This window comes from Pecten maximus, chromosome 9, assembly GCF_902652985.1.
Source record: "Pecten maximus chromosome 9, xPecMax1.1, whole genome shotgun sequence".
Taxonomy (NCBI): Eukaryota; Metazoa; Mollusca; class Bivalvia; order Pectinida; family Pectinidae; genus Pecten; species Pecten maximus.
Window position 1 is genome coordinate 22,952,673 of NC_047023.1, and position 14,142 is coordinate 22,966,814.

Genomic DNA, 14,142 nt, shown 5'->3' on the forward strand with positions numbered 1-14,142 from the left:
ATAGAACAAGTCTCACCTTAGGAGGATACATGCACTGTAGGTACCCGACCACCAGCCCCTCACGTCGCCTTAAAACAGCACACGCAGTGGAAGGAGACGTAAAACCAGTCAACCAACCAATGCTAAGGGAAAGTAATTCATAAAATGAAATCTATTTTTAGAGGCATCAAATCAATTATCTTTTATGGTGTAGTCTTTCATTACGACAGGTCGTTATTGTTTGACAGGGAGTCGTGTGACGTTATTTCAGCCAATCAGAATTTGTCATCACATATCAGACAATGTCTTCTTCATAAAACTATTGATGTTAAAGAGGTAAGTCTTTAGAAGTGTGATAAGTTATTGACACTGATCAAAACACTATTCATCCTTCTCAGCTCTGGAGGTTGGTGGTCCAAACATTTGGACAAGCTTGTTACAGACCTTGATGTTTCTATCAGTTATTGCAATATAGTATCCAAAGCGTTTTAAAGCCTTGGATCCTATTAGAGTGTCATTGTTCATAGGTGTCGCGTGATCGAAATCGAGAAGTACCATGTTGCGTCGGCCGTCCTCAGTGAAGTAGGAGAATGCACATTTGTATTCGATTACTGTAAATACATTAAGCCGACTGTGCTCTGATAGGACAACAAGAATCGAGCGGGAGTGATAGGTGTGGAGTTTCAGTTCGCTTTCCTTTACCTTTCCTACATCAGTATCCAAGCATGGTGTGTAGACTTCATATCCCTTTTCTAAAAGAAATGGACGCAGAATTGTTAATACAAAAAATCGAACATCATCATTTTCATCGTCGAAGGAGAGATATATGTCATGCATCCATGATCTGTGCTGCTTCTTAATGCGCAGTCTTCTGGTGAAAAGAAGTATCTCGAATTTAAAGTAAATGACTACCAGTATCGCCGTTACAACAAGCATAAACACTCCAAATCCAGAAGCCATTATACTGATAAGCTTTATATTAGTAGTTTTTGTACAATGTAAGAAATCGTCTGTGACTTCCTGTGCTTCCATTACAACTTTATTCGTGGAGCACCACAATGGATTACCTGAAAAATTGTCTCCTTTAATTCTCTTCCACTCTCCTATCCAAGTATTATCACAGTCACAAGGAATAGGAGCTTTCCCAAATTCAAATTGGTCAGGATCTAGAAGTCTTATTGTTTCAGGAAGACTTTGAAGTTTGTGACCTTTCATAATCACATGTGCTGCTGTTCCAAGCGAATGCACGGCAGCTTTTGTTAATGTTGCAACGGGATTGTCGCTTAAGTCCAGGAAAGATACATGTTTCAGATAATCTCTGTTCTCGAGGTGAGAAATGTTGTTATTAGCTAGGTGCAATTGTATAGGATAAATGCTCTCAGGCATCCGCTTTGGGAGAGAGTGCAGACTAGAATTTTGACAGTCAACATTAAGGCGATAACTCGACGGTTGGTCTACACATGTACAACCTTTTGGACAATCCACTTTAACATCACATTGGAAGAGATGAAGTAAGCTTCTGTTATGCATAATACTATAGAAACTGTAGTTTGTCATTTTAGGTGGGGCTTCACAGAAAACATCTGTGATATTTTTCATCACGAAGAAACGCTTTTCGAAATCACTTATTACCTTATAAAGTGTAAAAAATAAACCCATATGACAATCACAAACTATTGGTGTTTCATCCATAACACATTTTCCATGTACCATCACTTTGGAGAGTAAAGAGTAATCTTCTGGGTTATGTGCCAATAACACATTAAACGGGTTGTCTACAAGCTTATTGTAGGATAGCCGAACTGTTCCGCTCCCGTAAGTTTTATTAGGGTTCAGTCGATAGTTCTTGATGTTAGTGAATTTTCCAAAAATGCTATGGTTAAAGTTTAACTCACAGAACAATGGGTTTTCTTCCATTATATTTGTAACGTCCATAGTTTGAAATATATTTTCGGAAAAGTCCATGTGATAGATATGAGTCTTCGCTAGATTAAAAACATTCGGATCCATTCCTTTGATCAAGTTGTGAGAAAAATCCACAACTCGTAGATTTATCAAGTTGATGAAAGTCGTATTTGAAATGTATCTCAGCTTATTTCCTTTCAACTTTAACGAATCGAGATGAACCAGACATGATATATTTGACATTTGTTCTATTCGGTTTTCCGTGAAGTCAATGGTCACCAAATGTGGAAAATCGCAAATATTTACCGGAAAGCGTTTCAAGCGTCCGGATATGTGTACAACAGAATCCACTGACTGTGGTGTTCTGTCTGTAACGTTAATCAGTCCTGCAGCCCATCGTACAGACACGTACTCGACGAACACATTTCTAATTGGGACGGACCGGTTTAAAATCCATGTTGGTTGGGAATCGCATGCGCAGCAACGATCAATGTAATGGTTACTTTGACACGACGAAGGACACATTAGATTGTCTTTACGTGGTCCATTACTAGGATGAAAAGGCAGAAATTGACCTTTGGTTATTTGTACTATAAGGGCAACCACCACTATAGCAAGCTCCATTTGAAAAACTACAGTCACGTTTAAATATTTCCGTTGCTCCTCAAAGGAATAGTCTTTAAAACTCACACTGCCTTCAACAACTGTATGTTCTCAATAAATGGAAACCTTTATCGCTACCACTTGAACTAATCTTAAAGTAAAGAGTCCACATTTTGTATATTAACTGAAAAATGTCCTTCCTGTGGATTTTTTTTATCTGTTGAGCAGAGCACTTGCACTCTGTGCATCTTACATTTGTTTTCAATCAGAATTTTAACAAGAAGGAAGTCTGTAAAGATGCCCTTTAATAGGTATGTGATCGCTATTCTTTCTTCCTTATTGATTCAAATGTTTGCTGAGAAATAATTTTGTCAGGTTTGAGTAAGAAGGATCTTTGATTCTTAGTTCTAGCTTGATACAAAAATATGTTAGAATTTGTTCCGCGTATGAAAGACGTATATGAGAATAGTTCAATATGTACATTCTTCTGTTGTGTTGATTTTCCTAAGCTTGTGCACGCTTGTAAAGCAGACGTATACCTCCCCAGGTAAAACACAGAAAGGCTTGAACACTTGCATAATAGTTGATATCAGACATTGTTTATCCAGAGTATCAATACATGTATATGTAAGATAATTAGGTCAAAGAAAGGTAAGATAATTATGTCAAATAAAGGTAAGATAACTAAATTATATCAAGGTCAGATAATTAAGTAAAATAAGGGTCATATTATAAAGACAGGTTAAGAAACATTGAAACCAAAAAGTCAATTTTTTGTATTCATATCTTTACGCTTCGTTAAAATATCAGTAAAGAATACTAGTAAATTGCCGTATTAACACACATGCTAATACTGAAATCTTTTCGTTGATTATCAACACAAATGGACTTCAATAGAAGTGGTTTGCATAAAAGCAGTTTGATAGTAGTGTAAGATACGAGGTTAATGTTTTTATCTGGTTAATAAAACTACAAAATGTATGTATATACCGAAATCAAGACTAAATCAGTTTAATCATAGAATGGTTGTCAAAAATATTGGTGAATGCAAGAAAATGTCAAATGAAAGATATTTCAACCTGAAGATAATCACTTAAAAAGATAGCTACAAATAAAAAAATGCAAGTTTAAAACACTTCACACTCCATATAATATACATTTTATGTATTAATTTTTAGATTACATAATCCTTACGTCTCTGGAAGTGTCTCCGTTATAAATAAACACAAGACATTAGACATTGTTTGACAATGCTAAGGGGAAGTAATTGACAACATATAATCTATATATATATATTTTAAGAAGCATCCAGTCAATTAGCTGTTTTGGTTAACACGTTTAGTACGTAAGGTCGATATTGTTTTTGACACGGAGTCATATGACCTTACTTCAGCCGACCCAAATTTGTGAAAAATGTCATTTTATAATCATAAATATCATTCTAAACACTTACTATTTCATCAGCCACAAAGCAACCACGTGTTGTAATACAATCTGATGCACATTTATTATCATCACATAACAATGTCTTCATAATACTATTGATGTTAAGGAGGTCAGTATTTAGCTACGAAATAAGTTTTTGACACTGATCAAAACACTATTCATCCTTCTCAGCTCTGGAGGTTGGTGGTCCAAACATTTGGACAAGCTTGTTACAGACCTTGATGTTTCTATCAGTTATTGCAATATAGTATCCAAAGCGTTTCAAAGCCTTGGATCCTATCAGAGTGCCATTGTTCACAGGTGTCGCGTGATCGAAATCGAGAAGTATCATGTTGCGTCTGCCGTCCATAGTGAAGTAGGAGAATGCACATTTGTATTCGATTACTGTAAATACATTAAGTCGACTGTGTTCTGATAGGACTACAAGAACCGAGCGGGAGTGATAGGTGTGGAATTTCAGTTCGCTTTCCTTTACCTTTCCTACATCAGTATCCAAGCATGGTGTGTAGACTTCATATCCCTTTTCTAAAAGAAATGGACGCAGAATAGTTAATACAAAAAATCGAACATCATCATTTTCATCGTCGAAGGAGAGATATATGTCATGCATCCATGATCTGTGCTGCTTCTTAATGCGCAGTCTTCTGGTGAAAAGAAGTATCTCGAATTTAAAGTAAATAGCTGCCAGTATCGCCGTTACAACAAGCATAAACACTCCAAATACAGAATCCATTATGCTGATAAGCCGTGTATAAGTAGTTTTTGTACAGTGTAAGAATTCGTCTGTGACTTCCTGTGCTTCCATTACAACTTTATTCGTGGAGCACCACAATGGATTACCTGATAAATTGTCTCCTTTAATTCTCTTCCACTCTCCTATCCAAGTATTATCACAGTCACAAGGAATAGGAGCTTTCCCAAACTCAAACTGATCAGGATCTAGAAGTCTTATTGTTTCAGGAAGACCTTGAAGTTTGTGACCTTTCAGACTCACATGTGTTGCTGTTCCAAGCGAATGCACGGCAGCTTTTGTTAATGTTGTGACGGGGTTGTCGCTTAAGTCTAGAACTGATACACGTTTTAGATATCCTCTGTTCTCGAGGAGTGAAATGTTGTTATTAGCTAGGTGTAACTGTATTTGATGAATACTCTCAGGCATCCGCTTTGGGAGAGAATGCAGACTAGAATTTTGACAGTCAACATTAAGGCGATAACTCGACGGTTGGTCTACACAAGTACAACTTTTTGGACAATCCACTTTAACATCACACTCGAAAAGATGAAGTAAGCTTCTGTTATGAATAATACTAGAGATACTGTAGTTTGTCATTTTGGGTGGGGCTTCACAGAAAACATCTTTGATACTTTCCATCACGAAGAAACGCTTTTCGAAATCACTAATTACATTATAACGTGTCAGCATTAAACCTACATGACAATCACACACTATTGGCGTTTTATCCATAACAAATCTTCCATGTACAATTACTTTGGAGATTAAAGAGTAATCTTCTGGGTGGTGTGCCAATAACACATTGTACGGGTGGTCTATAAACTTATTGTAGGATAGCCGAACTGTTCCACTCCCGTAAGTTGTATTAGGGTTCAGTCGATAATTCTTAACGTTTGTGAATTCCCCAAAAATGCTATGGTTAAAGTTTAACTCACAGAACAACGGTTTTTCTTCCATTATATTTGTAACGTCCATTGTTTGAAATATATTTTCGGAAAAGTCCATGTGGTAGATATGAGTCTTCGCCAGATTAAAAACATTCGGATCCATTCCTTTGATCAGGTTGTGAGAAAAATCCACAGCTCGTAGATTTATCAAGTTGATGAAAGTCGTATTTGAAATGTATCTCAGCTTATTTCCTTTCAACTTTAACGAATCGAGATGAACCAGACATGATATATTTGACATTTGTTCTATTCGGTTTTCCGTGAAGTCAATGGTCACCAAATGTGGAAAATCGCAAATATTTACCGGAAAGCGTTTCAAGCGTCCGGATATGTGTACAACAGAATCCACTGACTGTGGTGTTCTGTCTGTAACGTTAATCAGTCCTGCAGCCCATCGTACAGACACGTACTCGACGAACACATTTCTAATTGGGACGGACCGGTTTAAAATCCATGTTGGTTGGGAATTGCATGCGCAACAGCGATCAATATAATGGTTACTTTGACACGATGAAGGACACATGATATTTTCTTTACGTTGTCCATCGCTAGGATGAAAAGGTAGGAATTGACCACTAGTCATTTGCACTATAAGGACAACCACCACTATAGCAAGCTCCATTTAGAAAATTGCAGTTATGTTCCAACATTTCCTTCTGTCATCAGATGAATAGCTATATAAGTCACGCTGCCTTCAACAACTGTATGTTCTCAATCATTGAAAGCTGTTATCAGCATCACTTGATGTTACCTGATAGAGCATAACAGTTTTTATACATCAACCGAAAAATGCACCTCCTGCTAAATTATTTTATCTGTTTAGCAAGCACTTAAACTCTCTACATCTTACATCATGAATGAAATTTGTAAACGCGCCCTTTCCTTATAGATTAAAATATTTGCTTAGGTTTGAGTGAGAAGGACCTTTGTTTCTTGGTTTTAGTTGGATAAAATAGGATAAATTGTATTTGTTTTGTGTAAGAAAGACGTGTATGAGAAAAGTTCAATATGTACGTAATCTTATACACGCTTGTAAAGCAGACATATACCTCCTCAGGATATGACCTACATATATGACGTTGCAAACAAAAATGAAAAGATATAAGATGACAGGTTAAAATAAACCCAAGGAAAAAAACTAGTCGGCTCCAGTTTTTCACGAAACACACAGGAGATTAATTGTTGTGTAAAATTGCAGAATTGATGTCTAAGCTGTGGAGATAGAAAAACAAAAGTCGTAAGAGAACTCTTGGGTTTTTTTATGACAACACATGGCTTCCTTTTTTTCCTTGAGTCCTTAAAATTGGAATATGAAAGTTTGTCTGGAATGACCAAATTTCTGGTCCGAATTTTTTACTTATTGAGTTTAGTGACAATATTTTCCAACAATCTGTTGGCATACTAATGGGAACAAACGTTTGGGCGACTTGTTCTTGTAAAGTCCTTTCATTTTACTTTTAAATACATTAACGTGTTGACTTTGATATCTATGCATAAAAACACCATGAATGGCACTAAAGACTTTTCCAAATTCAGCCACTAACCTAGTGCTTTAATTACAGCGTAACCAACCAGTAAAACTAAACTATATCATGATACTGTCAATTTCACTACAGCACAATTATCATTCTAGATAGAGACATTTCTGACTCTCAAACTATTTCGATAAAGTTTGATAGGGATTGAAAGGCGGGTACCAATATCGCAGTTTCCGTGAAAGATGTCGACTTACAACGCAGGGTTTGGATTCATTAAATATACAAACATACAAGTCAATTAAATAATAATTACATTAACTTTTATCACATCAAACAAAATAATAAAGCTTTATTTGATTTAAATAGGACTTGTCAAATATTGATTTCGGATAAACGTCCAAAACTCATTTGTGGAAGTTGCGGCTGTGACCTTCACTAGAACATTTACCTTCTGAAATTGGTGAACGGACACACGTTGACCTTGAGGTCATTCACCCCGGCTAAGCGATTTAATTAATTTCGTCACAGTTGTTTTGTGTTGAGAACAGAAGATTGATTGCAGTAATTAAACAGCCATTGTCGTCAGTATATAGATAAGGTGTATGATGGTGGGTTGTTATCCTCAAGAACCGACCGTTTGTTACAGTGCATATTGATAGGATATATCTTAGATATTGTAAGGTATTTTTCCAAATCTCATTATGGATCTTGGCTCCTGTATACTCACCGCTAATGGTGATTAATTTCACCTGAATTTGGATATCCAGGTACTCACTCAACCTAACTATACAAATGTTGTTAATGTGTTTTAACGTTATCATGCTAGACTTTACAAATATGATTGATACATAATTGTTGTATGAAAAAATCAAAACAGAAATATGAAATAAATCAATTTTGTTAAAGGGACTGATTTCGATCCTGATCTTGGTAAAATTACTCTAGTTGGTTTATACTTTTATATATAGTAATATAACAGTTAAAGATACATGGGTGAGCCAAAGTCTGAAATAAAACAGTTCCTATGGAAGAATATATCTCTTATTGTCATTTTTGCATTGATGTGATTTTTACCACTTAACAGTGACGTAGTACTGCTTGTGACGTCACAGTGATAAGATTGTATCATTTGCAGCAAATACCAGCGTGTTTTATATAACTTCACAAACAATTGCAACGTTTGATATTTTAACAAATGATGTCAAAATGAGTTCATTGTTTTATTAAACCAATCAAAACGTATTACAAGTCCCTGGTAGGATAGGTAGGGCGTACGAATTTACAAGATGCCATGATTTCAATATTCGGAAGGAGCGAGAAATCATGTAATTCTTGATGACCCATTCTGAATAAATTGTCTCCTTCGACCCTACTTCACATTTGGTGTTTGGCGTTGACTCTGTGAGGAATGATATTGGTTTTTTTCCCAGGTCGTTACATTCCAAAATCATTGAAAATGCTATTTTCTGTTCCCAGCTAGATGTTCAGCCATGACAGGATTGTTCAAGGAAATGTAAGTGACCAAATTCTGTGTCGTCATAATTGACGAGGAAAGATGTCACATCACTGTGTCTGCGGCATTACAAATAAGTGACACTAGCCAGTTACCGTTAAGGTGGCTCTGTTAAGACGGCTATCCCAAATCACCTTTTTGTGGTGTGGTAGAAGCCGGTCGCTCACAGAAAAAAATAGATTGATGACAAACATGATAATTGGTATGGTCAATATCCTGATCTTATTGGTCAATTGTCCATTCACCTGTGTGATATGAAGTTTTTAGTGCTCGCTAATGTGTCTGTTGGTCCGATTTTCATCACTGCGGTTCTCTTCTTGAGAACGTTACATTACAAATGTGCCTACAATGTGTATTTAACCAAGACTAGCATTGTATGTGTTTTCGATGAGGCAGTGGGCGTTTACCCACCTGGTTTAACTTTATTTTTATTTTTAATTAATTTATTGTGGAAAACACGTACATGGTAGGGAAAGGGCTTGGAATAAGTTGTACAACTTGTGCCCAATCCCGTTGCTTAAAGGCAATAAAACATGTTTAAATCAAAATGGTGTGCTGTAATGACATAATATGGACTGTCTACTGGGTTAACACCAAAACTGTTTGTTGACTACTAACACGGAATAATATGTTTACGATAGTGTAAGTTCAAGAGTACGTGTAATCGCTATTAAGACCAGTCTGGGTACATTGACATTCATCATCGTCCAGTAGGTAACAGACTCGCTGGGTGTATTGACCTTTATCTCAGCCCGGTAAACACAGACACACAGAATATCAGTCGGTGGATAAAACAGTGTTATAAATCAGGTAGATCTGTATTATGTACTGTAGTAAACAACTTATCTACCTCAAAAGGAAATCCAATAAAATATCAACAAGATAAAGTAAGTAAGTATTTATCAAGTGACATGTCGTACACCTTTAACTACCTCCTCACACATGGAAGTGTATTTATCATTTTGGAAACCTTTATTAGAACTAGATGACGCTGGTCTGAAAGCAAAGACAGAAATCTTGTAGATGCGCAATGCTTATCTTAATAATGGCTAGGATTTCCAATTTTTCCTACTAATTGTTCCAAGTTTCGTCAGTTTCAAATCATGCTGTCACTGTACATAGCTGCTCTCACAAGAACATAAACTAACACATAAAATTAACATCCATCGTTTTGTTAAAGTTTCTTTCCACGGCATTTTTAAATTTTGGAATCAGGACTCGATCTAATGTTTTCGAGTGTTCCTTCACTGAAGAACTATAAACTGCATCATTGGTTGCCAGCGTATTATCAGTATTTGGTACACTATGTACAATATGTTTGTTTCATAAAATGATAACAATGTAATGCAATATACATTTATTATCTCAAATGATATTTAAAGAACATCACAGTAACACAGCGTCCTCTTTTCAGGTATGATATTTTTTTTATAATACATTACATACAAGCAAGGAATACTCCAAAAACGGCGTATTGAAGAAATATCATAAACTGTTAGAAAAAAACGGTTTAACAGTCGCAATAAAGTATTAATCCAAAATTTATTGAGAGTGATTTGATATGTGCATCGTCATGTTTGCAAATCTATACTGACTGGTCTTGATATGTAACATTATCTAAATTATCCCTTTCGTGGAAACATGTACCCAGACGAAGTAAGGGAAATCGGACATTCCTGGAGGTTATAAGACGTTCGATTGTTTCGTGTCATATACATGTAATATTGTTGTTAGCGTGATTGATGATGGCGTTAATGCGTTTCCTCACAGCACGATAAATACTCTATTGGAGTGGATAGTTTTACAGAAAATGTCCGAGATAATTTTGAAGTACTTAGTGATTAACAGCAGTTTACTTGGGTCTTTAAACCTCTCCTACTTATGACCAGGCAGTACCATCAGATAATTTATTTATCTCGAGTTGTAAAACATATATATAACAAACATTATTACTCGATCTCACATAATTTCATATCATATTTCATAGTGAAACGAGTGTCCAAGGAAAATTATCCTTTAGTGAGCATCTACCGACCCGAAATGAATATTGTCGAGTTAATAAAGTTCCAATGGGATGAAAGGGAAGAAAGTGTATAATTGCGTATTACACTTAACTAGTATCATTCAAATATTCGTGAAAGAGACATTTTCTTAGGCCGATAATATTTTTAAATTGTCTTTCATACGCTGCATTTTAAAACCTGAATATCGGAAATAAGACGAAAATTATTTTAATTGTGCTTTGCTTTATTGTTTGTAACGATAACGTGACTCGGGTGATTTGACCTAACGCAGTGGTTTGTGATCGGTACTGGCTATTACACAAAGTCACCGTAGTCAAAGCTATCATTACAACCTAAATATATACCCATTAACCCCGACGTAATGACCTTAGTAGACAAAGCATTAGTCTTACATATATATATGATACAGATATACAAAAATCTTTGATCTTTGATAGTGTCTGTTAAGGGAAAGACATTCCTTCATGAAACTTTTTTATTTGGAGGCATTTATCTGAAATGTAGGCGTCTATTTATAATTTTGTTAAGTACGGACAAATTAAGAATGTAGACTTTCAGTTTGTGGTACAGTGTTTAATTGGAGTTTTCTGTATGCATGATTAAGTTCGCTTTCAAATGATGATAAATTAATGAGACATTAGAACTCTAAAATGGTTGTCCATGAGATCATATCTCACTTAACTCACCAGGAATTCTATAATTCAGTAAAAGGACTTGCCAACCTGACCGTAACTCGTATCCTACAACGCGAATCATAAAGAAACTATGAATGGGGTTGTTTGTTTACGGGATGACTAACACATGTTTTGGTTAAACCTTGAAATACCTTTTTTAAGACATGGTACGCATTTCCCTTAAATCCTCGAGCTGAACTTTTATATCTATATATATTTATCAGGGGGACATGAGTACTTACGCTGAACCGATCGAGCTAAAGAGAAGTTCTATCTAGCCCAGCGTTACATTGCGGCTTGTATTCAGCAGGGTTACATTTCCAAATATAGAAGAAATAGAACATGTTTACAATGTCGAGAGACAACAATGGATGGTGATCTATTGTTCTGGATGATGTATTGTTTTAGATCGATCCACTGAAACGGAACAAATCAAGTCACCTTAATTAGGATATTTCGGCCATATCACATGACCTTCATCAGCTGAATGGTTGGTCAGTGAGCACTGTCAGGTGATACTGACATGAAAAATCACGTGACAGGGATGATATTTCACTCTTCGTTTTGTATTGTTATCCTCGGATGTTAAGATCCTGTTGTCGTTAACTTCGATAGTGCTCCCTGTACTATTGCAATGTCCATATATAGATAGGCCCCTCTCAGCTAGATATATAAGTAAATATCTAAAACAAAAGACCAGAGACTCATTATCTAGAAAATACAGCGAAAACATACCATTATAAAATGCAACAAATTTGACATTCGAAAACAACAGATAATACCGACAAAATAACGATACCGGAATTCTAGATAAAACGAGGTCATGATATGAACAAAGAATATAGATTTGTATGGAGGCCTTAAAAGTACCAGGAGGACACGATAGGGTAATCTGGATTTAGACTTCAGACAAAATTAAAACTTCCCCTTGTGTACATTACAACTAACTGTTACCATTATATGAACGTACTGTACCGTCGAATTTAAATCTTGCCATGAGCTTTCAAGAGTTATTCCCCTTGAAACTGTTCGTGATGGTAGAATATATTTATTTAATTGGGGATGTTTTTGTACGCAGTAACCTGTCTCTTGATTCTGTTTCACATGTAGAAATAGGCTTCGTTTTAATTTCACCAATACATTGTATACGACGGTAAAGGTCAGGTTGATTCGACCTGCTTGAAAGTGTTTTGAGTTATGAAAAATAATGTTTGCAGAAGAAAAGGAAAACAGAAATACGAAAAGTAATTTCGAAGACAGACAACTGTGTCAAAACAAGGCGAATTCCATGTTAAATATATTCTGCGTTACACACAGGATTTTGAGAGGCATAGAGGTATCGATATCAGTGATATTTGTTTGCCTTATTGGTATGATTTCGCGGTGAGAAGGTGACGTCACATGCTCTATTTGCCTGGTGTTGCTGATGATTTCCCCTTGTAAAAGTCTGGAATCGCTTCTGTCACCCCATCCCTCTTATACTCATATGAACGGGCCTTACACGATTGTTGTTATAGGTGTTTTAATTTTGAACGTTTAAGGCTGGTTAATCAATATATAAAATGGGGTCAAATTGTGATTTGAAAAAGAACACGATGTTATCGTTTTTCCCTAATATATTTTTAATGTGCACCTTTAAATTTCAAGTCAATATTATAAAACCAAACTTTCGTTCGGATGGTACAGTGCACTTGGTTACACACTTGCTTTTCATCTTGGTTGGTTTTCCCATGGTACACCAGTTTTCTCCAACGGAAAGATCCCTCGCGTGCGTCCATCCGGCCAACAATCGTGATTTATATAAACTGGTAAAGCTTACAAATCACTCAGTGTAAAAGAATGTTTTGGTCTCGGAACTTCTCATCAGCACATTTAATTTTTCTTTTGATTATATATGGAATATGTGTTAATGCTTTCTTCTAGAGAAGCAAGGTTAAATCACATAATAATTTGTTTAGTCACAGAAATAATCTGTTTCGTCACAGAGATAATCTATTTAGTCACAGGTATATACAATATATTTAGTTACAGCGATAATCTATTTAGTCACAGCGGTAATCTATTTAGTCACAGACACAATCTATTTAGTCACAGAGATACTCTTTTTAGTCAGAGATAATCTATTTAGTCACAAACACAATCTATTTAGTCACAGAGATAATGTATTTAGTCACAAAGATAATCTATTTAGTCACATGATTATCTGTTAAGTCAACGACATAATCTGTTTAGTCACAGAGATACTCTGTTAAGTCACAGAGATAATATATTTAGTCACAAAGATAATCTATTTAGTCACATGAGTATCTGTTAAGTCAACGACATAATCTGTTTAGTCACAGAGACACTCTTTTCAGTCACCTAGGAATCGGCTCATGCCGGCTGAGAAGACTACATGGTGATAGGAGCTGTTTTGATTTGTGTTCGTTCCGGAATATTATTAATAGTAAACTGATTTACATATAACCGTTTAAACAATATTACGGTTATCTTTTGCATGACCTTTACAGTACTACTGAACAGTAAGGTTAGACTGTATGACTTGTTGTTGGAGGAGGGCAAACATCTGTGTGAGTTGATGTTGGAGGAGGGCAAACATCTGTGTGAGCTGATGTTGGAGGAGGGCAAACATCTGTGTGAGTTGATGTTGGAGGAGGGCAAACATCTGTGTGAGCTGATGTTGGAGGAGGGCAAACATCTGTGTGAGTTGATGTTGGAGGAGGGCAAACATCTGTGTGAGCTGATGTTAGAGGAGGGCAAACATCTGTGTGAGCTGATGTTGGAGGAGGGCAAACATCTGTGTGAGCTGATGTTGGAGGAGGGCAAACATCTGTGTGAGC

General features: G+C 36.0%; 2 protein-coding genes across 2 annotated transcripts; both read right to left on the reverse strand.

The window, feature by feature from the left end:
* Positions 1–360: 360 nt before the first annotated feature.
* On the reverse strand, positions 361–1,365 carry LOC117333933. Its single transcript, XM_033893351.1, has one exon. It carries the CDS (start codon positions 1,363–1,365, stop codon positions 361–363), a length of 1,005 nt encoding a protein of 334 aa, XP_033749242.1.
* A 2,722-nt stretch (positions 1,366–4,087) lies between these two features.
* LOC117333934 lies at positions 4,088–5,305 on the reverse strand. The gene has a single exon (XM_033893352.1). It carries the CDS (start codon positions 5,303–5,305, stop codon positions 4,088–4,090), a length of 1,218 nt encoding a protein of 405 aa, XP_033749243.1.
* Positions 5,306–14,142: the final 8,837 nt, after the last annotated feature.

What these genes read in the sequence shown, in the direction of transcription:
- LOC117333933 (XM_033893351.1), bottom strand. Translation starts at nt 1,365, where the DNA reads ATGCCTGAGAGCATTTATCCTATACAATTGCACCTAGCTAATAACAAC.
- LOC117333934 (XM_033893352.1), bottom strand. Translation starts at nt 5,305, where the DNA reads ATGGAAAGTATCAAAGATGTTTTCTGTGAAGCCCCACCCAAAATGACA.